The 16173-nt window shown below is 40.6% G+C and overlaps 1 protein-coding gene across 2 annotated transcripts in view; it reads left to right on the forward strand.

Moving 5' to 3' along the window:
* CSMD3 (CUB and Sushi multiple domains 3) overlaps positions 1 to 16173 on the forward strand; it is a 1240207-nt gene that overhangs the window by 1114315 nt on the left and 109719 nt on the right. For both annotated transcript variants that reach the window (XM_084620231.1, XM_084620232.1), the window contains 2 exons: positions 547 to 741; positions 2552 to 2725. In XM_084620231.1, the coding sequence (XP_084476357.1) occupies positions 547 to 741; positions 2552 to 2725 (369 nt within the window). The remainder of the gene's footprint in view (positions 1 to 546; positions 742 to 2551; positions 2726 to 16173) is intronic.

The raw sequence follows: 16173 nt of genomic DNA on the forward strand, positions 1-16173 counted from the left end.
ATTCTGTGGAGTTTTGGAAAGGGGAAAAGATAGGTGTCTCTAGAGACACAGACACATACCCAGCAAGGTAAATTTAAGAACCTTTCCTGATATCTCTTTATCCCTCAGGAAAAGGGGAGCAGCAGCAAGAGAAGACTTCTTGTGAGTCTTGGGGATCTAGTGTGTAAAACCCTGCAGAGCACGGAGTAACTATGGTGCTCCCTCATCATGCTGGCCCTGGGGATGGCAGAAGGTTAGGAAGGTGGTGGGGGACTCTCATTTGTTGTGGGGAGAAATAACATAGGATCCAGAGATGGGGCAAAAGTTCCTTTCGCCAAGAAAGATTCAACATGCTTATGACCATAAACAAGGATTACAGCTCAGCCCTAGGCAGGTTATGAAATCAGACACAGACTCCAAATAGGAAGCCATTATGATTAAAATTTGACACTGAATTCAAAAGAACAAATATTCTTTATTTCATATTCTTGTTAACTTGTACTTCCTGAGCCACAAATACTGTTCTCATTGGGGGTTTTTTGTTGTTGATTTGTTTTGTTTTGTAAGTTGTTACATGTCCAAGCATCAATTCCTTTACTCTGGAACATGGGAGATGGCGAATAGTGAATGGTTCACATTACGAGTACAAAACAAAAGTTGTTTTTAGCTGTGATCCAGGCTACTATGGTTTGGGACCAGCATCCATTGAGTGTCTTGCTAATGGAACATGGAGTTGGAGAAACGAGAGGCCTTACTGCCAGAGTGAGTATGCATTGTGTGTAAACTTTCTGTGTAGGTGGCACATAGAAAAACATTTCCCTCTAGTTTAGTGGAATAGCAAAACCCTTCCTGGGACACAACTCCCTGGACAAGCCCAAGGCCAATCTTTTAAAAGTAATGTCCATTATTGTTAATGAAATTCAAGATGATTACATTTATGGTAATAGGACTGTGCACACCCAACTGCCCTCTTGAGGTGTCTGTCACTAGCACAGGTACACACACAGAAGGGAGTGAACAGAGCACAAGGTTTCTCTCCACTCTATCCTGCACACCCCATGCAAGGATCAGACACAATAGTGTTCTGTCCTTAGTGAAGTATTTTCTCCTATAGCCAACAGTGGTACAAGACACCGCAAAAGGGTCAAGAACACTGTCTAGGTGCACTAGGAGCATGGTACAGCTTTCACACTCACCTGGGACAGCCGAGAAGTAGGGAGGGATTTTTCTTTAGGAGCTTCCTTGGGGTGGCAAGGATCTGCATCATCTTCACCACAAGCTGCTATCCTAATGGCACCACCTGGCTGCATGGGCTTTAAGAGTGAGAAGTAGTGAATATGAAGTATAATGGAGACAGGTACTTTTAAGAAAGGAGGCTAAAATATTTAACCTTGTGTGGTTAACTATAGGCACTTATGTGAATCAGGCCACTTTTATAAAGGTGAAAGCCCCCATGTTTGAAAGGTTTGGACTTCTATCATTAAATGGGGACTACACAACCAGTATTTCATTGTTTTTCCCTTCTAAAGAACCAAATAACTACCATTCTTCTGGAAAGAGGGTCAACATTAGTGTTTATGGTGCATCTGAATATAAAATCTGTAACAAAATGTACAGATTGCTAATATACAATATTTATAGTAACCCTTATGTAGGAGAGAACACAGTTACAACTATTAATAGATAAAGGACTCCAAAATACAGTCTAAGATACTTAATAATTAATAATTAAAATTATTTTAATCTTTTTGGAAATTCCAGATTTAATTGGGGGGGTCCCCATCACAAATAGGAGTTCTTTTAAAATAATGTAGGCCCGTCTATGTTGAAATATTGAATGTAAAACCTGCTTTGACTCTTCCAAAGAGAAAGTAGCAATTCATCACAACTTTGGAGTGCTATCTATAGCAAAATCCCATCCTTCTATATTGTGTTAAGGCCTCATTCATCTAACTGTACACCTAAAAAACCTAAAGTTTTTCAGAGGTAGCACTGAAGTTCATTTTCCTAATGCCACTATTTCTATTTCTATTTATTTTATTTTTTTTAAAGAGAAAACTTTGTCTCCTTCTAAATCAGAAAATTCTCTGGATTGTGACTAAAATAATGGGGTCACTGAACATAATTTATCCAATATTAAGAATCTGTGTTTTATAAAAGCTAAGGCATGTGATGTACAATGACGTACAGGATACAAATTAAATAATATAACCTCTGTCCAAAAAAACCTCAAATATACTGTTTTACAAAAATAATAACAAAGTGAGCATAGAAACATTTATATTTCATTCAAAAAAACCCTAGATAATTAAATATCAATGATTTTTGTTGATTAAAATGTTCTTAACAGTTTTTTAAAAAATAATTTTACAGTGATAGTTTAAAATATTTTTCAAATGTTGAGCTTGAGTCCTCATGACATATTCTTTATTTTACACACAGATTTCTGTATCCATTTCTCCCACAGATCAGAATAGACTACCCTCCAATGTTTATTTTAACCAGTCCAAAATACGTATTAAATGTTTTTAGTGCAATGCTCAATACAAAATGTGTATTTTTTCCCTTAAAGTTATTTCTTGTGGAGAACTTCCTGTACCTCCCAATGGGAATAAGATTGGAACTCAAATCACATATGGATCTACAGCTATATTCACTTGTGATTCCGGATTCATGCTAGTTGGCTCTACTGTAAGGGAATGTCTCTCTTCTGGACTCTGGAGTGGAACTGAGACCCGATGCTTAGGTATGAAAACTGTAATAATGGCCTGTCTGCCTTCTTTTACAAACTTTCTTTAGCAGGCATCAGCAAGTGGGCTAAGTCAACAAAGGCCTCTTCTTCCATGCACAGAACTTTTATGACTGTGATGATTCCTAATTTTTTTCTTAACAATAGATATGTAGTCCAATTAGTGTTTATTGACTCTATCCATCCCTATGATTTACAAGAGTCTCAAGTTTAAACTAAAGGACCAAAATGTACCTACATTCCTATTAATGGACCTAGATATCTATGTGTGTCTCTTTCAAAATCTACTCCCTAACCCCGCACATTGTGAGCAGAGTAGAGATGCTTTTTGAGGGTTTCTTCTATGCTCAGTGGAATAAGTTCAATGACACATTTCAGTGGATTATGATTCAGCATGTTTTGTTCTTGATTATTTTGTTGACTTTATTAGGACTGCATGCAATTAACATTTTCTTTTCAACTGAAGTCAAAGTGGTGATAGTGTTTTGATTTTTGAATGTAGCATTATAGTCCCATTTTCTCTTATTATCCTTGAGGTAGTAGGTGAGGGATATTAAAATATCCATAAAGTGGGATTTTCATAACTATCCAGACTAGCATCCTTCAGTAAAAATGCAGTACATTTAAGGCCTGGGCCAGCATACCAGTGGGAAGATTCCTTGTGTACAGTTTGCTGACATATTTGTACACTATTTTTTTTTCTTTGAGATAGCTGTGTTTCTGTAGCTCAAATTTTCTTCTATTGCCAGGCTTCAGCTAAAATACCTCTAGGCTTCAAATGATTCATGGATAAGCAAAAGAGTTACCTGTATATCCATAAATCTTTAGTAGAAACATTTTTGCTGACTCATAGTTGAGGGGAATGTGTTATTTTTATTTGTGTTTCCTTTCAGTTTAATATGCACACCACTTGACAGAGAAGAAAGAGGATGCCGTTATTTGATAAATGTTTGTTTTTATTTAGGTTAAAAGATATGATGAGGAAGAATATTTAAAAACTAAAAGCCCTACATACACATACCATGTATAGAGTCAAAATCTACTGAATTTTTCTTCCATAATTACCTGCTTGTTTGTTAAGGTCACAGCTATTATAGATTTGGAGAAATGAGAAATGATTATGAGAGAATCATTAGTCTCAAAAATGCTGATTTCTTAGAAAATCTTAGAAAACCTTGGCTGTTACTTTTGCAGAGCCTCTTGAACACATTATTTTAAATCAATTTAAGCAAAACAACTTCTTGCCAAGTAAGGAGGTAAGTATTTCAAGTCACACTTTTATTTAACTTTTCTTAATTTTTTGCCGGTAGAAACATAGGCAATTACTAAAAATGAGCTTGAAAATATTGACAGGTTATGCAATCTCTAATGAAAACTTGAAAGGGATAAGCTGAGTTGACTATTCTTATATGAAATATGCACTTTGACACTTTTTCCCCCTGAGTTGTATTCGTTATTGTTAAGTGACAACACTTTAATATCCCATAGTAATAAGTTATTGACAAGGGGTATGAAAAGAACAGTATCAAAACAGTGTAGAATAATCAAAAAGGTAATAGCTGAGTAAGAGTATGTTCTCAAATTATATTTTAAAAACTTTAATTCTGTCAGTGGGACTTTTTCAAAGGAAGAGGGACAACATTTTACTGATAGAAATGGCAGACTGGGCACAATGTCACTGTAAAATTTGACAATGGAAACAGAAGCTGGTGATAGGAGAAATATATAAAATGGAGACAAGTAACACCCGCTCAACATTGTTGTTCTCAGAGCAGTGCCCCTGCTGGATGCTTTTTGAATTGCATCTGTTTGTGAGAGAAGTGTTTTTTCCCCTGCAAAACTGTGATAGGTTCCCCAGTATGCTTTTATATTTGCTTACCCAGAGAGTAAATTGGTATTGACTGAAGGAACTGTGATGCTGAGAATTGATTGAAAGACAGAGATTTGATTAATTAAGGTGGGAAAGATAGTAAACAGATGGCTTTGGGGAGAATGGAAAAAAATAGAGGGAGGCAAATAGTGAGCTATGACAGTCCCAGAAGGCAAAAAGAGAGAAGGTAAAGTGAAGGTTGGCCAAGAGAACAAACTATGGACATGGACATGGGCAAAAGAAGACAGAACATAGTAGAGAGAGAGAAATATGAGCTGATATAAAAGAGAAGAGTTAATAGAGAACTGGACTTTTCAATCTCACAGACAAGGCATAACAAAAACCAGTGTCTGGAAGGTGAAGTTATAAATAATAATACATTGAAATGATGTAATTTCTTAGTGGAGAGGGTAATTAAACATTGAAACAGTTTGCCAGATGTGGTGGTGGTGGTGGTGGTCTCACTCTTGCGTGTAGTCTTCTAAGTAAGATTAGATATTTTTTTCTAAACAGTACGTTTTAATCCAGTTTTGGGCTGGATGGTCATGGTAGTACTTTCTGACCATGTAATCTATCAACTGTCTCCTTCATTCGTCAGCCAGGGGGAGAACAGGATTGCCTGTATTACCCTCAACAGCTCAAAGCACTTGCAGTTCTGCATTAAGGCAAAGACAATAATCAAATCTCATGCTTCAGGGCTCCAGTGGTCATCTGCAGAGGTCTTTTTTCTCCAGTACACAGTTGGACAGATGTATTCTGGGTGGGTTGGTTGGTTGGTTTGTCTGTCTGTCTGTCTGTCTGTTTGTTTGTTTGTTTGAATCTTCCTCTTGAAGCATCATAGTTTGCACACAGCTGGAAATGGGGCATTGGATGGAGTGAATCAGTGCTGTGAGGTGGTACAGAGAACCTTCTTTCTTAGATGCCTGGTTGGTGTCTCTTGCTCATGTGAGGAAAAACTTCCTAACTGTCGGAGTGGTTAAGCACTAGAATAAATTGCCTAGGGAGGTTGTGGAATCTCCATCATTGGAGATTTTTGAGAGCAGGTTGGACAAACACCTGTAAGGTCTAGATAATACTTAGTCTTGCCTTGAGTGCAGGGGACTGGACTAGATTACCCCTCAAGGTCGCTTCCAGTTCTATGATTCTATGTTCATAGTCAAACTGATCACCATATTTGGGGTTGGGAGGGAATTATTCTCCAGGTCAGATTTGCAGAGGTCTTGGGCTTTTCACCTTCCTCTCCTGCTGGCATCATCTGGGTATATCTCATCTAATAAATTCCGTTGACATTGCATGGGCCTCAGGCATTGGTGGCACCCAGATCTCTCCTGTTCTCTGACAGTGACACACCAACAGTTTAGTCTCCTGAACATTGAAATGCTTTAGTCTCACTAAAGTAATTGGGATCAATGTAGGGGCATCTGGGTGAAATTTAATCATCTGTAATACAGAGGAGGTCAGACTAGGTGATCTACGAGTCCCATCTGGCCCAAAGGCTTCGACTCCATGGGTGCTCCGGGGCTGGCCTTAAACTTTGTGAAACTGGGTGTGCAGTGGGAGGGAAAGCAAGAGGGAGTAGCTAATTCAGTGTGGAAGGAAAAGAGGTAAGTGAGCTGGGAGTGAGTAAACTGGGTGAGATGGAGACAGGAATGACAGGAGAGAAGGAAGAAAAGCGGTTGGGCTAGTCTCCATTATCTGACTTCTGGCATAGCTTTTTGAACTTGTGCCAAGTGGCTATGAATCATTGCCAGATCAGACTGGTGGCCTTTTAAACCCACTTTATACAGGGGGGAAAGGCCCCAGTTCAGTAAAACATTCCTTTTCCGCAAAGCTTCCATGGAATGCAATGTAACTTAGGCACATGCTTTGCTGAATATGGATGGATGTGAACTTCTGCTTGAGTGGTTCCCTAAACTGTGGCCCAAATTACTAGAAATGGTACTAGCAATAGAAAACCAGGCCACTGGAGGGGGGAGAGAGAAATAATATTTTTTTTCATGGGGAAAAGCTACAGGAAAACTTTGGGGAGATGGGGCAGAACTGAGGAGTTAGTCTACATTTGTTGGTTTGTTCATAAAACATAATTAGCTCATCGCAAGCAAGTCTAGTAGTATAAACTAGTACCAGGTAGGTTTCCTCTGTTTAAATATAAATGTTGGATTGATTATTTATTTATTTACTCTTTTTTGTGGGAGATGGATAAACTTTTTTTTTTGTCTGCATGGGAATAGTTATTTTGTATTTCTGATTTAGTATTCTATTTTCATATTTACTTCTTTATAGTTGTATATTTAATACTTGTCACTGAAAAAATAAAATAAAATGTTCAGTCAATTGCACCTGGTATTTCAAAAATCTCCCAATCACGGTTTAATCCTTTTTTCCTCCACAGTGGTCCCATAGCCTCCCCACTTTTGTTTGCCAAGCTGCAATGTTGCTCACACTCAGACAACTACAACAGACGCTGGGTGCGATTTAATTAGGCTGCAACTTTATTCTTAAATGTCTGTGAGTACCCAACAGATAAAAATATACAGTGCAGGTAATTCCATAATCATTTCAATATATACCTAGGGTGCTTCTGTCAGCCATGCCCCTTACCCATCCTGGACCCCAGCCAACCCACTTCTGGGTTCTCACCATCTCCCCCCCTCAAATGAGGGTTACAGAGGGCCTATGAAGAAGGAGGATGGCTCCCTGCCATACCAGTTATAGTGCTGAACCCCTCCTCCCCTGTTTCCGCTCCTTTAAAGAATACCTTTTTTTAATTCTTTACCAATCCATTTTATCTGATCCCTGTATCCCTTCCCTATAGAGTACCTGCACTGGACATCTGCCACAAGGAGGCACCAGCAACTAGTTTGTCTGCCTCCCCACATACTAGCTGGGTCCTGAGACATCTCTTAATGCCCCCTTTAATATCAGCTGAAAACGTGTCAGCTTCCAAGTCTGAAATGAATAATTCTGGTGCACCGTATGCTATGTCCAGATGTGAAATGACCGGCTGCCACCATGGCACCCATAAATCTGGCTACCTCCCTATTCGCATACCTCCTAGTGTTTTTGGCTTGTGGGGGCTTCACAGTTCCTCTCCTTATCCTGCATCGCAACATGTCTGACCACACCATTTTTATTCCTGGGAAAAGATCCATGATCTGCCCCAAGTCCCTCTGAGATCTGGTCATTAAATCTGTCCCTTTAAACATTCCCAAATCATTTTCCCCAATGTGAAACATAATTATATCTGAAGTCAGCTCACAGATCCCCACAGTGTACAAAAGGGGCATCTGCTGGTCCCATAATGTGTCCCTCCTCCCTTGCAGCTCAGAACTGCTTCACCACTGAGGCCCAGATGCAAACCTCCAAGCTGTGCCCAGGAAACAGTACTATGCCCACAGATCCACAGGCCCGTCTGCCAGCATTTGGACTGAAAACACAATGGAAAATTTAAAACGGATTCCCCCACCTGGGGTTTTGCATATTTTCTGTACGCTTCAGCATGCCTAATACCCAATTGCGTGAATTGCACTAGGCCCCATACCCAGCTGGGCCACTGCTGTTGTTGCCGGAATCCTGAGTGAGTGGGAACCAAATTCATGTGCTGGGATCCCCAACCGTGTCATTCCCCATCCTGGTATATTGTGAGTGGACTGCCATCATTGTGAATAAAGAGGGGTCCATTGCTCCCTGGTCTTATCACCGTGTATGCCCTCACAGCCTCTAAAGGGCAGATCCAGGGCTTGCCACCATCCTGCAGATTAATGAATTCAGCCCAGCGTCCTTGAGCCATCTTTGACTTTTTTAAGGTTAATATAACCAATCCCCTCCCCCCCCCCCCCCCCCGGTGTATATCTCTCAGTTCCAAAGCCCTTCCAGAAGAATCCCTACAGGACGTAGATATTAGCTCGCTTATCTGAAAAACTAAAAAAAAAAAAAAAATGCTACCAGAAATGCTGTCCTGAATAAGGCCACTGTCCACAGTCACATGTGGGTTCCAGATTGCACCAGATGCCTAAGCATATTAACAGTATTGGGACCAACATGTATCCTCCATAAGATTGGTGCTTCAAGAGTGCCCCATTAGAAACCTTCAAACTAAATAACTGCTGCAAGGATCTGGGTAATTGTTCAGCCTACTGACAAATGTAAGGGCCAAAGACGAGTGGAGATGTAATGGGTCATATTGGTGACAGGCCTTCCAGATCCTGCAATTGCACACAAACATCAAAACTCCTCCCATAGCTCCATAATGTTCACAGAGCCACCAACCTCTGTGCTACACTGACAACCATCATGCGCCAAGGTTCCATAGAGCTAGTGGAATCCTTTTAGGTTCCTTGATGGCTCCTGGTGCCAGCTCCCGGAATCTGTCGATCTGGAAATGAGACATTGGATCTGGTATGCCACTGTCAACCCCAGGCACATGCTTGGAAGTGAAACAGATGTTAAAGCTTAAACATTGTAATACATAACTATAACTGTACTTCCATTTTAAGGTCTGGAGATTCCTTTAGAACCATCCCCTGGAAACATTTAAAAGTGGGGAGGAGGAGTACTTGTGGCACCTTAGACGCTAACAAATTTATTAGCGCATAAGCTTTCGTGGGCTACAGCCCACTTCCTCAGATGCATGGGTTCTGTTTCAGTCCTGTTGCATAAAGCAATGCCTTTCCCCCAAGCAGCCACGTTGGGGACTGCAACCATTTCCCAACATATTTACCTAAAACTGACTTACAATTTAATCACCCTGTTAGAAAACTTCATGTCGCCTCCAGCGGCATAAAAATTGCAAAAATTTACAAAAATTGTGTAACCCAGGACCAAAACAATTACTATACATCCAACAACCATGCAGCACTGAACTTGATCCGTTAGAGAAGAGAATCCAACCAGCTAGTGCAAATTGCAATACATAACAAAACTTTACAGCACCACAAATAACGATAATATAATGTAAACTATAAGATTATTGTACACCCCTACCAATACACTGCTCAGCACAAGGGAAAACACTTCCAAATAGCAATGGTAACAGAGAGCCCAAGCTGTGTTGGTTGTCACTGGTTATGGATGTCATACATTGGTTTTGTTTGTTTCTGTTCACATAATGGATCAGTGTAACTTTATTTACCAGGAGAAGTGATTGTAGATACACTTAGGGAGAGGTAGCTGATAAGTAGAATTAGGATGTTTAAGAAACAAATAAACCTTTACCTATGTGGGACACATAGGTGTCCAACACATCCTTTCTAGAAAAAAATAGGCTATTGTAAGATTTATTGTCTGGATGCAGATATGGTGTGAGATCACCTAATGGAAGGGCAGGTGAGGCATAAAGGGGATCTAAAAGTCCCATTTCTGGCTGGGGAAGGATTATGCACAATGCAGGCACTGTGGAAGAGAGCTGTGAGACACCCTCAGAGGCTCCCATTGCAAGCTCTTTGAAAGCATTTTGGACATAGAAGTGTCATTTTGGTGCTGGGGCTGCATTACACCGTTATTGAGGGTCTTTAGTCCTGAAGCCTATAAATTAACCTTGAGAAACTGCTGTAACTTAGACAGGCCTCCTGGGTTCATTGCACAGTTCTAATTGCAAGGGGTGTGGTAATTCCCTTGTATAAGTAGTCCAGTTGCCTCTGTGCCAGGGCTATGACAATGAATATTCAGAGTCCCTCCTCCTATATTGAACTGAGTCCCATCTCATCTTGAATATTTCAAGTGCAATGCTGTATTGTGTGAATATTCGTATTAATGAATTACCTCAATGGTTCAAATATTCACAGAAGGTGAATGCAAAAGGGAATGGCTATAGGAAATTCATTTTGTTAATTAGTATGTTTGCTCACAAAACATTTTTTTTGCAGTGTTGGAGCTAAATTGTCCATTAAGGAGGAATAGGTGAGTCTGATTTAATGTGGATGGGATAACAGAGCACTTCTAAGAAAAGACAGTGTTCCGAAACATTTAGAAAAATACCTCAAGCAGGTCTAGTATGGAGATCTTAGCAATAAATGAAATGTTTTGCAAGTTTTGTAGTAATGTGGAAAAACACACTTCAAATTGTTAGTTTAAAGTGACAGAGATAAAACTGTGACTACTGTATCTCTGAGTTTACAGAATGCCTCTCACAATTTTACTGGATTCTTTCAATACAGAGAAAGTGAAAACATTTTCTGTGGGGGAAAATCTCTATGATAAATACTGGAGAAACATTTAGAAGTATCAGAAATAGAGATTTCTATTGAATACACTGTTTATAACCAGGTGAATGAAAGATTTAGTTGTATTCTTTCCTCAGGGAAAAAAGCAAAAATTTTGATGGAGGAAATGGATTGCTGTACTTCAGTTTATATGAAACCTTTTTTAGTACCTTTTTTTTACAACACTGACATTCCCTGCAGTTATGGATGTAAAGCAATATCTATAGGTGAAGAACAGCAGATATTTTAAAAAATAATTTTCAAATACAATAATTGATCATGAGTAAATTAAAAGTCAGAAAGAACATTACTATAAACTTAAACATATAAACTATTTTGACTCAAAATAATTAGTTATCCACACCTCTTTAAAATATGTAATATTTATATTTACACATTGGATATATATATATAGTGATAGACCCAGGCCAGTTGGGTATAGCAAAGTAATAGAAGGCAGATATACTGGCCGGTGGATAAGCAGTTTTTTGTTCCCTGACTGACCAGAGCAGGGGCTGCTCCAGGCTAATGAGAACACCTGACTCCAATTAACCTGCAAAGAGTCAGGTGAGGCCGTTAAGCTAATGTGAACACCTGACTCTAATTAAGGCCCCTCTGATACTATAAAAGGGCTCGCTCCAGTCAGGCCAAAGAGAGCCAGGGAACCAGAGGAAGTGTGGCTGAAGTGCTGGGTAATGAAGAGAACCTCAAGCCACTGGAAAGGGAGCCCTAAGGTAAGGGTGAAGAAGGCGTTAAGAGAGGGAAGCGGGAGAGCTGTGGGGAAGTGGCCCAGGAAAATGTAGAAACTCTGGAAGTGAAAGGTCGGCTGCCAACAGCTGCTGCTATTAGGGTCCCTTGGCTGGAACCCGGAGTAGAGGGTGGGCCTGGGTTCCCCACAACCCGACACTAAAGAAACACCTCCTGGGAGGGGAAGACTGGCCCCTGTCAGGACAGGAGGCTAAACTGTTTGGGAAAAAGCCCATAGGGAAAACAGAGACTGTGGGGGTTCTCTCACCAACTTCCTTGCTGGCTTATGACGAAAAGAACTCAGTGGACTGTAACCCTCGTGCTAGAGAGAGAAAGGCTACATGGAGGGTCACAGTAGAAGAGCGGGACCCACGGGGACAAGGTCAGAGCTCTGCCACAATATATAATTTCGAACTGCACGGTTTCATGCATATGTAGCCAATGATTTTAGTTTAGTGTTCACTTATACTTCTATAATCTACAACTTTATTCTAACATACAATGATTATATGTGACATAACATGTTAATCATAACATCATCCAATAAGAGAACACTAAACGAAAATCATTGGCTACATCTGTAAGTAGAAATATTGCATATATATTCTTTTTTCTGCTTGATGAATCAAAATAAAGTAAGGTATAGGTAATCAACTGACAAAAACAAGTAATTGAATCCATGGCAACAAAGAAAGAGTTTCCCTTCTTTGTCTAATTCAGGTACTACCTTCTGTGGAAGATAAAATTCACTAGAATCAGCAAATTCTAAGAAAAGATTATTTTTTCTGATCTTTGTAAAGCCATAGTTTAGGAGCAAAAAATAACCAATGCTTTAAAAGCCAAAGAATAAAAGAATACATTTTTTTCTTTTTAAAATATAAATGAGTTTTTAGCACTATCTGGGAAAATATGTACTTTCTTAACTTGGGGGGGGGGAGTAGTAATATTTTTCAAATATAACTCATCAACCATTCAAAATCAAACACTCAACAATACCAGAGTGGCAATAGCAGAATGTAGGATCAGTTTAGCAAGAATCACAGGAAAAATATTTTTAGCTGAAATATGAAATATTTTAGAGACTTGAAGAGTAGGATTAAAGTTATTAATAAAACCACAAACAAATTAATATCCCCCTCAAGTTCTCAAGGAAGGCCAAGTGTGTAACTATCACAGCTTTTATCCAAGATAATTTTCAAATACATTAATTATCTATGTAACATTACAAAATCCATAATAAGATCACTCAATGTTTTACTGATTTCCTGAAGAGGCTCCAAAACGGAGTCTTCCTCCCCTCCCGTTCAATGGCTATAACACTATTTTCTGTCCACTCATCCCTATGCACCAAATCAGACATTCAAGATGAAACAGTATTCAGTTTATTATGACAGGAATTAAAACCTGCCCCTGGAGTTTGAATACCCCCCCCCTTGTGGGGTCTAGTTTAATGAAGGCTCACACAAATATGCTAGTCACATCATTTGCTGTATTTCTGGAAGGCCCTCAGATAGTACAGTAATGAGGGACATATAAGAATGAGAATATAATACAAATAGTTTTTAAATTATAGAGGAAATGATTCCTATCCATGTTTTTTTTTCTTCAGGATAGATTGACTAGCCTGTTCCAAACTGTCCACAACAGGTCTGACTCCTTCCTCTGTCTTTCCTCTCACTGAACAGCTCATTGGTGACTTTTCTCTCTGCAGGTTCCCTCACTGGGATGGCCTGCAAGCAGCTCCTGCTCCTGTTGGGCCTCTCACCAACCAGACAAAAGGGATCTGTCTATCTTATATCTCTCCTTTTTTTCCCCGCAACATACATTGCTGTAAGGCTTATAGTCCCCATATGTCCTGGGAATAATCAGCCCCACAATACCCCTGTTCCATGTATAAACAAGCAACAGTGCAGAGCTAGGCTTGAACCCCTCTTATATGGTTATCTTGTCCTGTGACAATACTAAACTAAAATACTCCAAAAAGCCTCAAACAATTTATGTGAGGCTTCTAGGTCACATGGCTTCTTGCACCTATATGGTTCAATACTTCAGACTGACTCAAAATTCTTCAGGGCTGGTTGTCATCAGTCTACTCAACAAGCCACTATCAGTGAGACTCGGTGATAAGTGTGCTCTCCCATGTCTTCATCTCCCTAGAATGGTGGACAAATCCAGCCAAGGCATGTGTAGGCTTTCCATTGCCCACCTGCAACTGACTCTCACACTAATGACATGCTTTGGCCCTAGAATAGTGAGCCCACCTAAGTTCTCTACAAACAAAGGGTCTGTGGTCCTCAGACAACTTACCTTTACACATTAGTGTCCGGGAACTGAAAGCTGTCAGACAGGTGTGCCAGGTATTTCTATCGCAGATCAGGGGAGGCAGGCTATTAGTAGTCACAAACAACACAACAGCAATATTTTACCTCAACAAGCAGATGGGTGTCCACTCTTCTCCACTATGTCAAGAAATTAATTTATTCTGGGAATATTCCCAACTCAGTAGATCTAGAAAAATCTTACTTGCAGGGCATGCAGAATGACCTAGCAGGCCACCAGAGCAGATCATATACTACTCCTGGGGGCATTCTGCAATAACAACAAAAAAATTCTGCACACAATATTTTAAAATTCTGCAAAATTTATTTGTCAAAATAACACTACATAATAACACCAGTTTCAATTGTTTTGGTAATTTATTTCAAAATACCTGTCAGGAAATATGTCTGTAACCATAAAAAAACACACAAATTTCCCCCCAGGAGTAGAGAGTTAAAGAAACCCCTGTGATAACCCAGTTCCTGTTTCTCTGCCCCCTTCCCCCTCCCCAGAGAGCACCTGTGCTCCCAGTAGCCAATACACCTGAATCCCCTCCTCCCCAGAGCCCAGCCGCAGGACCCCTCATCCCAGATACCTGCACCCCTTCCCCTCCAGAGGCCAGCTGCGGGCCGCCCCCTTTGGCCAGACACCTGTCCCCCTTCCCCCGATCCAAGGGCTGCAGAGGGAGAAACAGCCTGATGGTCAGATCCAGGCTGCACAGAGTTTACTGTGTGCCACCCTCTCCTTCCCTCAGGGCATGCTGGGAACTGCAGCTGCCAGGAATTCTCTAGCTCCCTCTTTCTCTCTCCTCAGCAGTGTCTTCTAAGTTGGGCTCTGCTGAGCAGCACTGCAGCCCATTTCTGTGAGGAAAGGAAATTATGTGTGCACAATGTTAATTTCTGCAAACTTCTGCATTGCACAGTGTTGCAGAATTCCCCAAGGAGTAATTTACAAATTGCAAGTGGTCTGTTCACCTAGATGTGACTAGATACTTCTTCCAACAGTGGGAGTTTCCCCAAATAGACCTACTTGCGACGAAGTCCAACAAAAAGTGTCAGAAGTTCTGTTCCCTACAGGGCCACATTTTACATGCCATAACAGATGCCGTTTTACGAATGTGGTCAAGCATGCCGTTCTTCTCTCTTCCACCAGTCCTGCTCATTCACAGATTATTGCTAAAAATAAGAGAAGACCAGGACAGGCACACTTATAACACCGGCGTGGCCCCCAGCACTGGTTCTCCACTCTCCTGGCGCTGTCAGTGAAACTTCCAATTTCACTTCCACTGGACTAGGAACAAATCTCCCAGGATCCCAGTTGCCTTCTTCACCTGAGCCTACAATCCCTTCACATAACTGCAAAGATGTTCCACTAGAGAGCAGTCTTGCTTGAAAGAGGTTCAAAAGATCCTGCTATATAGTAGAAAGCCTTCAACAAAAGCTACTTACCTTGCTAAATAGAGGCATAGCTCCATCTGGTCTCACCAAAATGGGGCGTTACTGAGTTCTTCAGTTCAACATGTTCTGGACTACTTATAAAACCTGAAACATCAAGATTTGGCAGTTAGTTCCACCAAAGTATATCTTGACACTACTTTCAGCTTTCCATCCTAAGGTGGATAATGACTGTTTTCTCCAATGACATGTCCCTTAGGTTTTTAAACTGCTTAGTTAAATCATATCCTCAAATGCAAAACCCTATTCCCTCATGGGATTTAAACTTACTATTGTTAAGGCTTTGGGGTCCCCCATTTGAATCATTGGCCACCTTTTTCTCTCCTGCTTCCTTCAATGAAGATGGCTTTTCTGGTGGCCATTACCTTGGCCAGAAGGATAGGGGAGCTGCAGGCATTAATGTTGGGGACTGCATATACAATCTGTTTTAAGGATAAGGTTTACCTGCGCCCTCATCTGAAGTTTTCCCCAAAGGTGGTTTCCCCTTTCCACATTAATCAGCCAATTTATTTGCCTGATTTCTGCTCACAACTGGGCAGACCCATATACTGTGACAGGATCAGGCCAGATGGCTACAGGAGAGTAATAGAAGGCAGATATATTATCCCCAGCCTAAGTAGGCCCCTTTTCCCTGGGTAAGGTAACAGGGGCGGTTCCAGAACTATCAGGAACCTTCTGGAGACAATTAAGACAGACAGGTTGATTAGAACACCTGCAGCCAATCAAGAAGCTGCTAGAATCAAGGCTGGCAGGCTAATCAGGGTACCTGGGTTTTAAAAAGGAGCTCATTTCAGTTTGTTGTGTGCTTGTGAGGGGCTGGGAGCAAGAGGCCCTAGGAACTGAGAGTGAGAATGC

This window comes from Lepidochelys olivacea (assembly GCF_965140295.1).
Source record: "Lepidochelys olivacea isolate rLepOli2 genome assembly, chromosome: 2".
Taxonomy (NCBI): domain Eukaryota; kingdom Metazoa; phylum Chordata; order Testudines; family Cheloniidae; genus Lepidochelys; species Lepidochelys olivacea.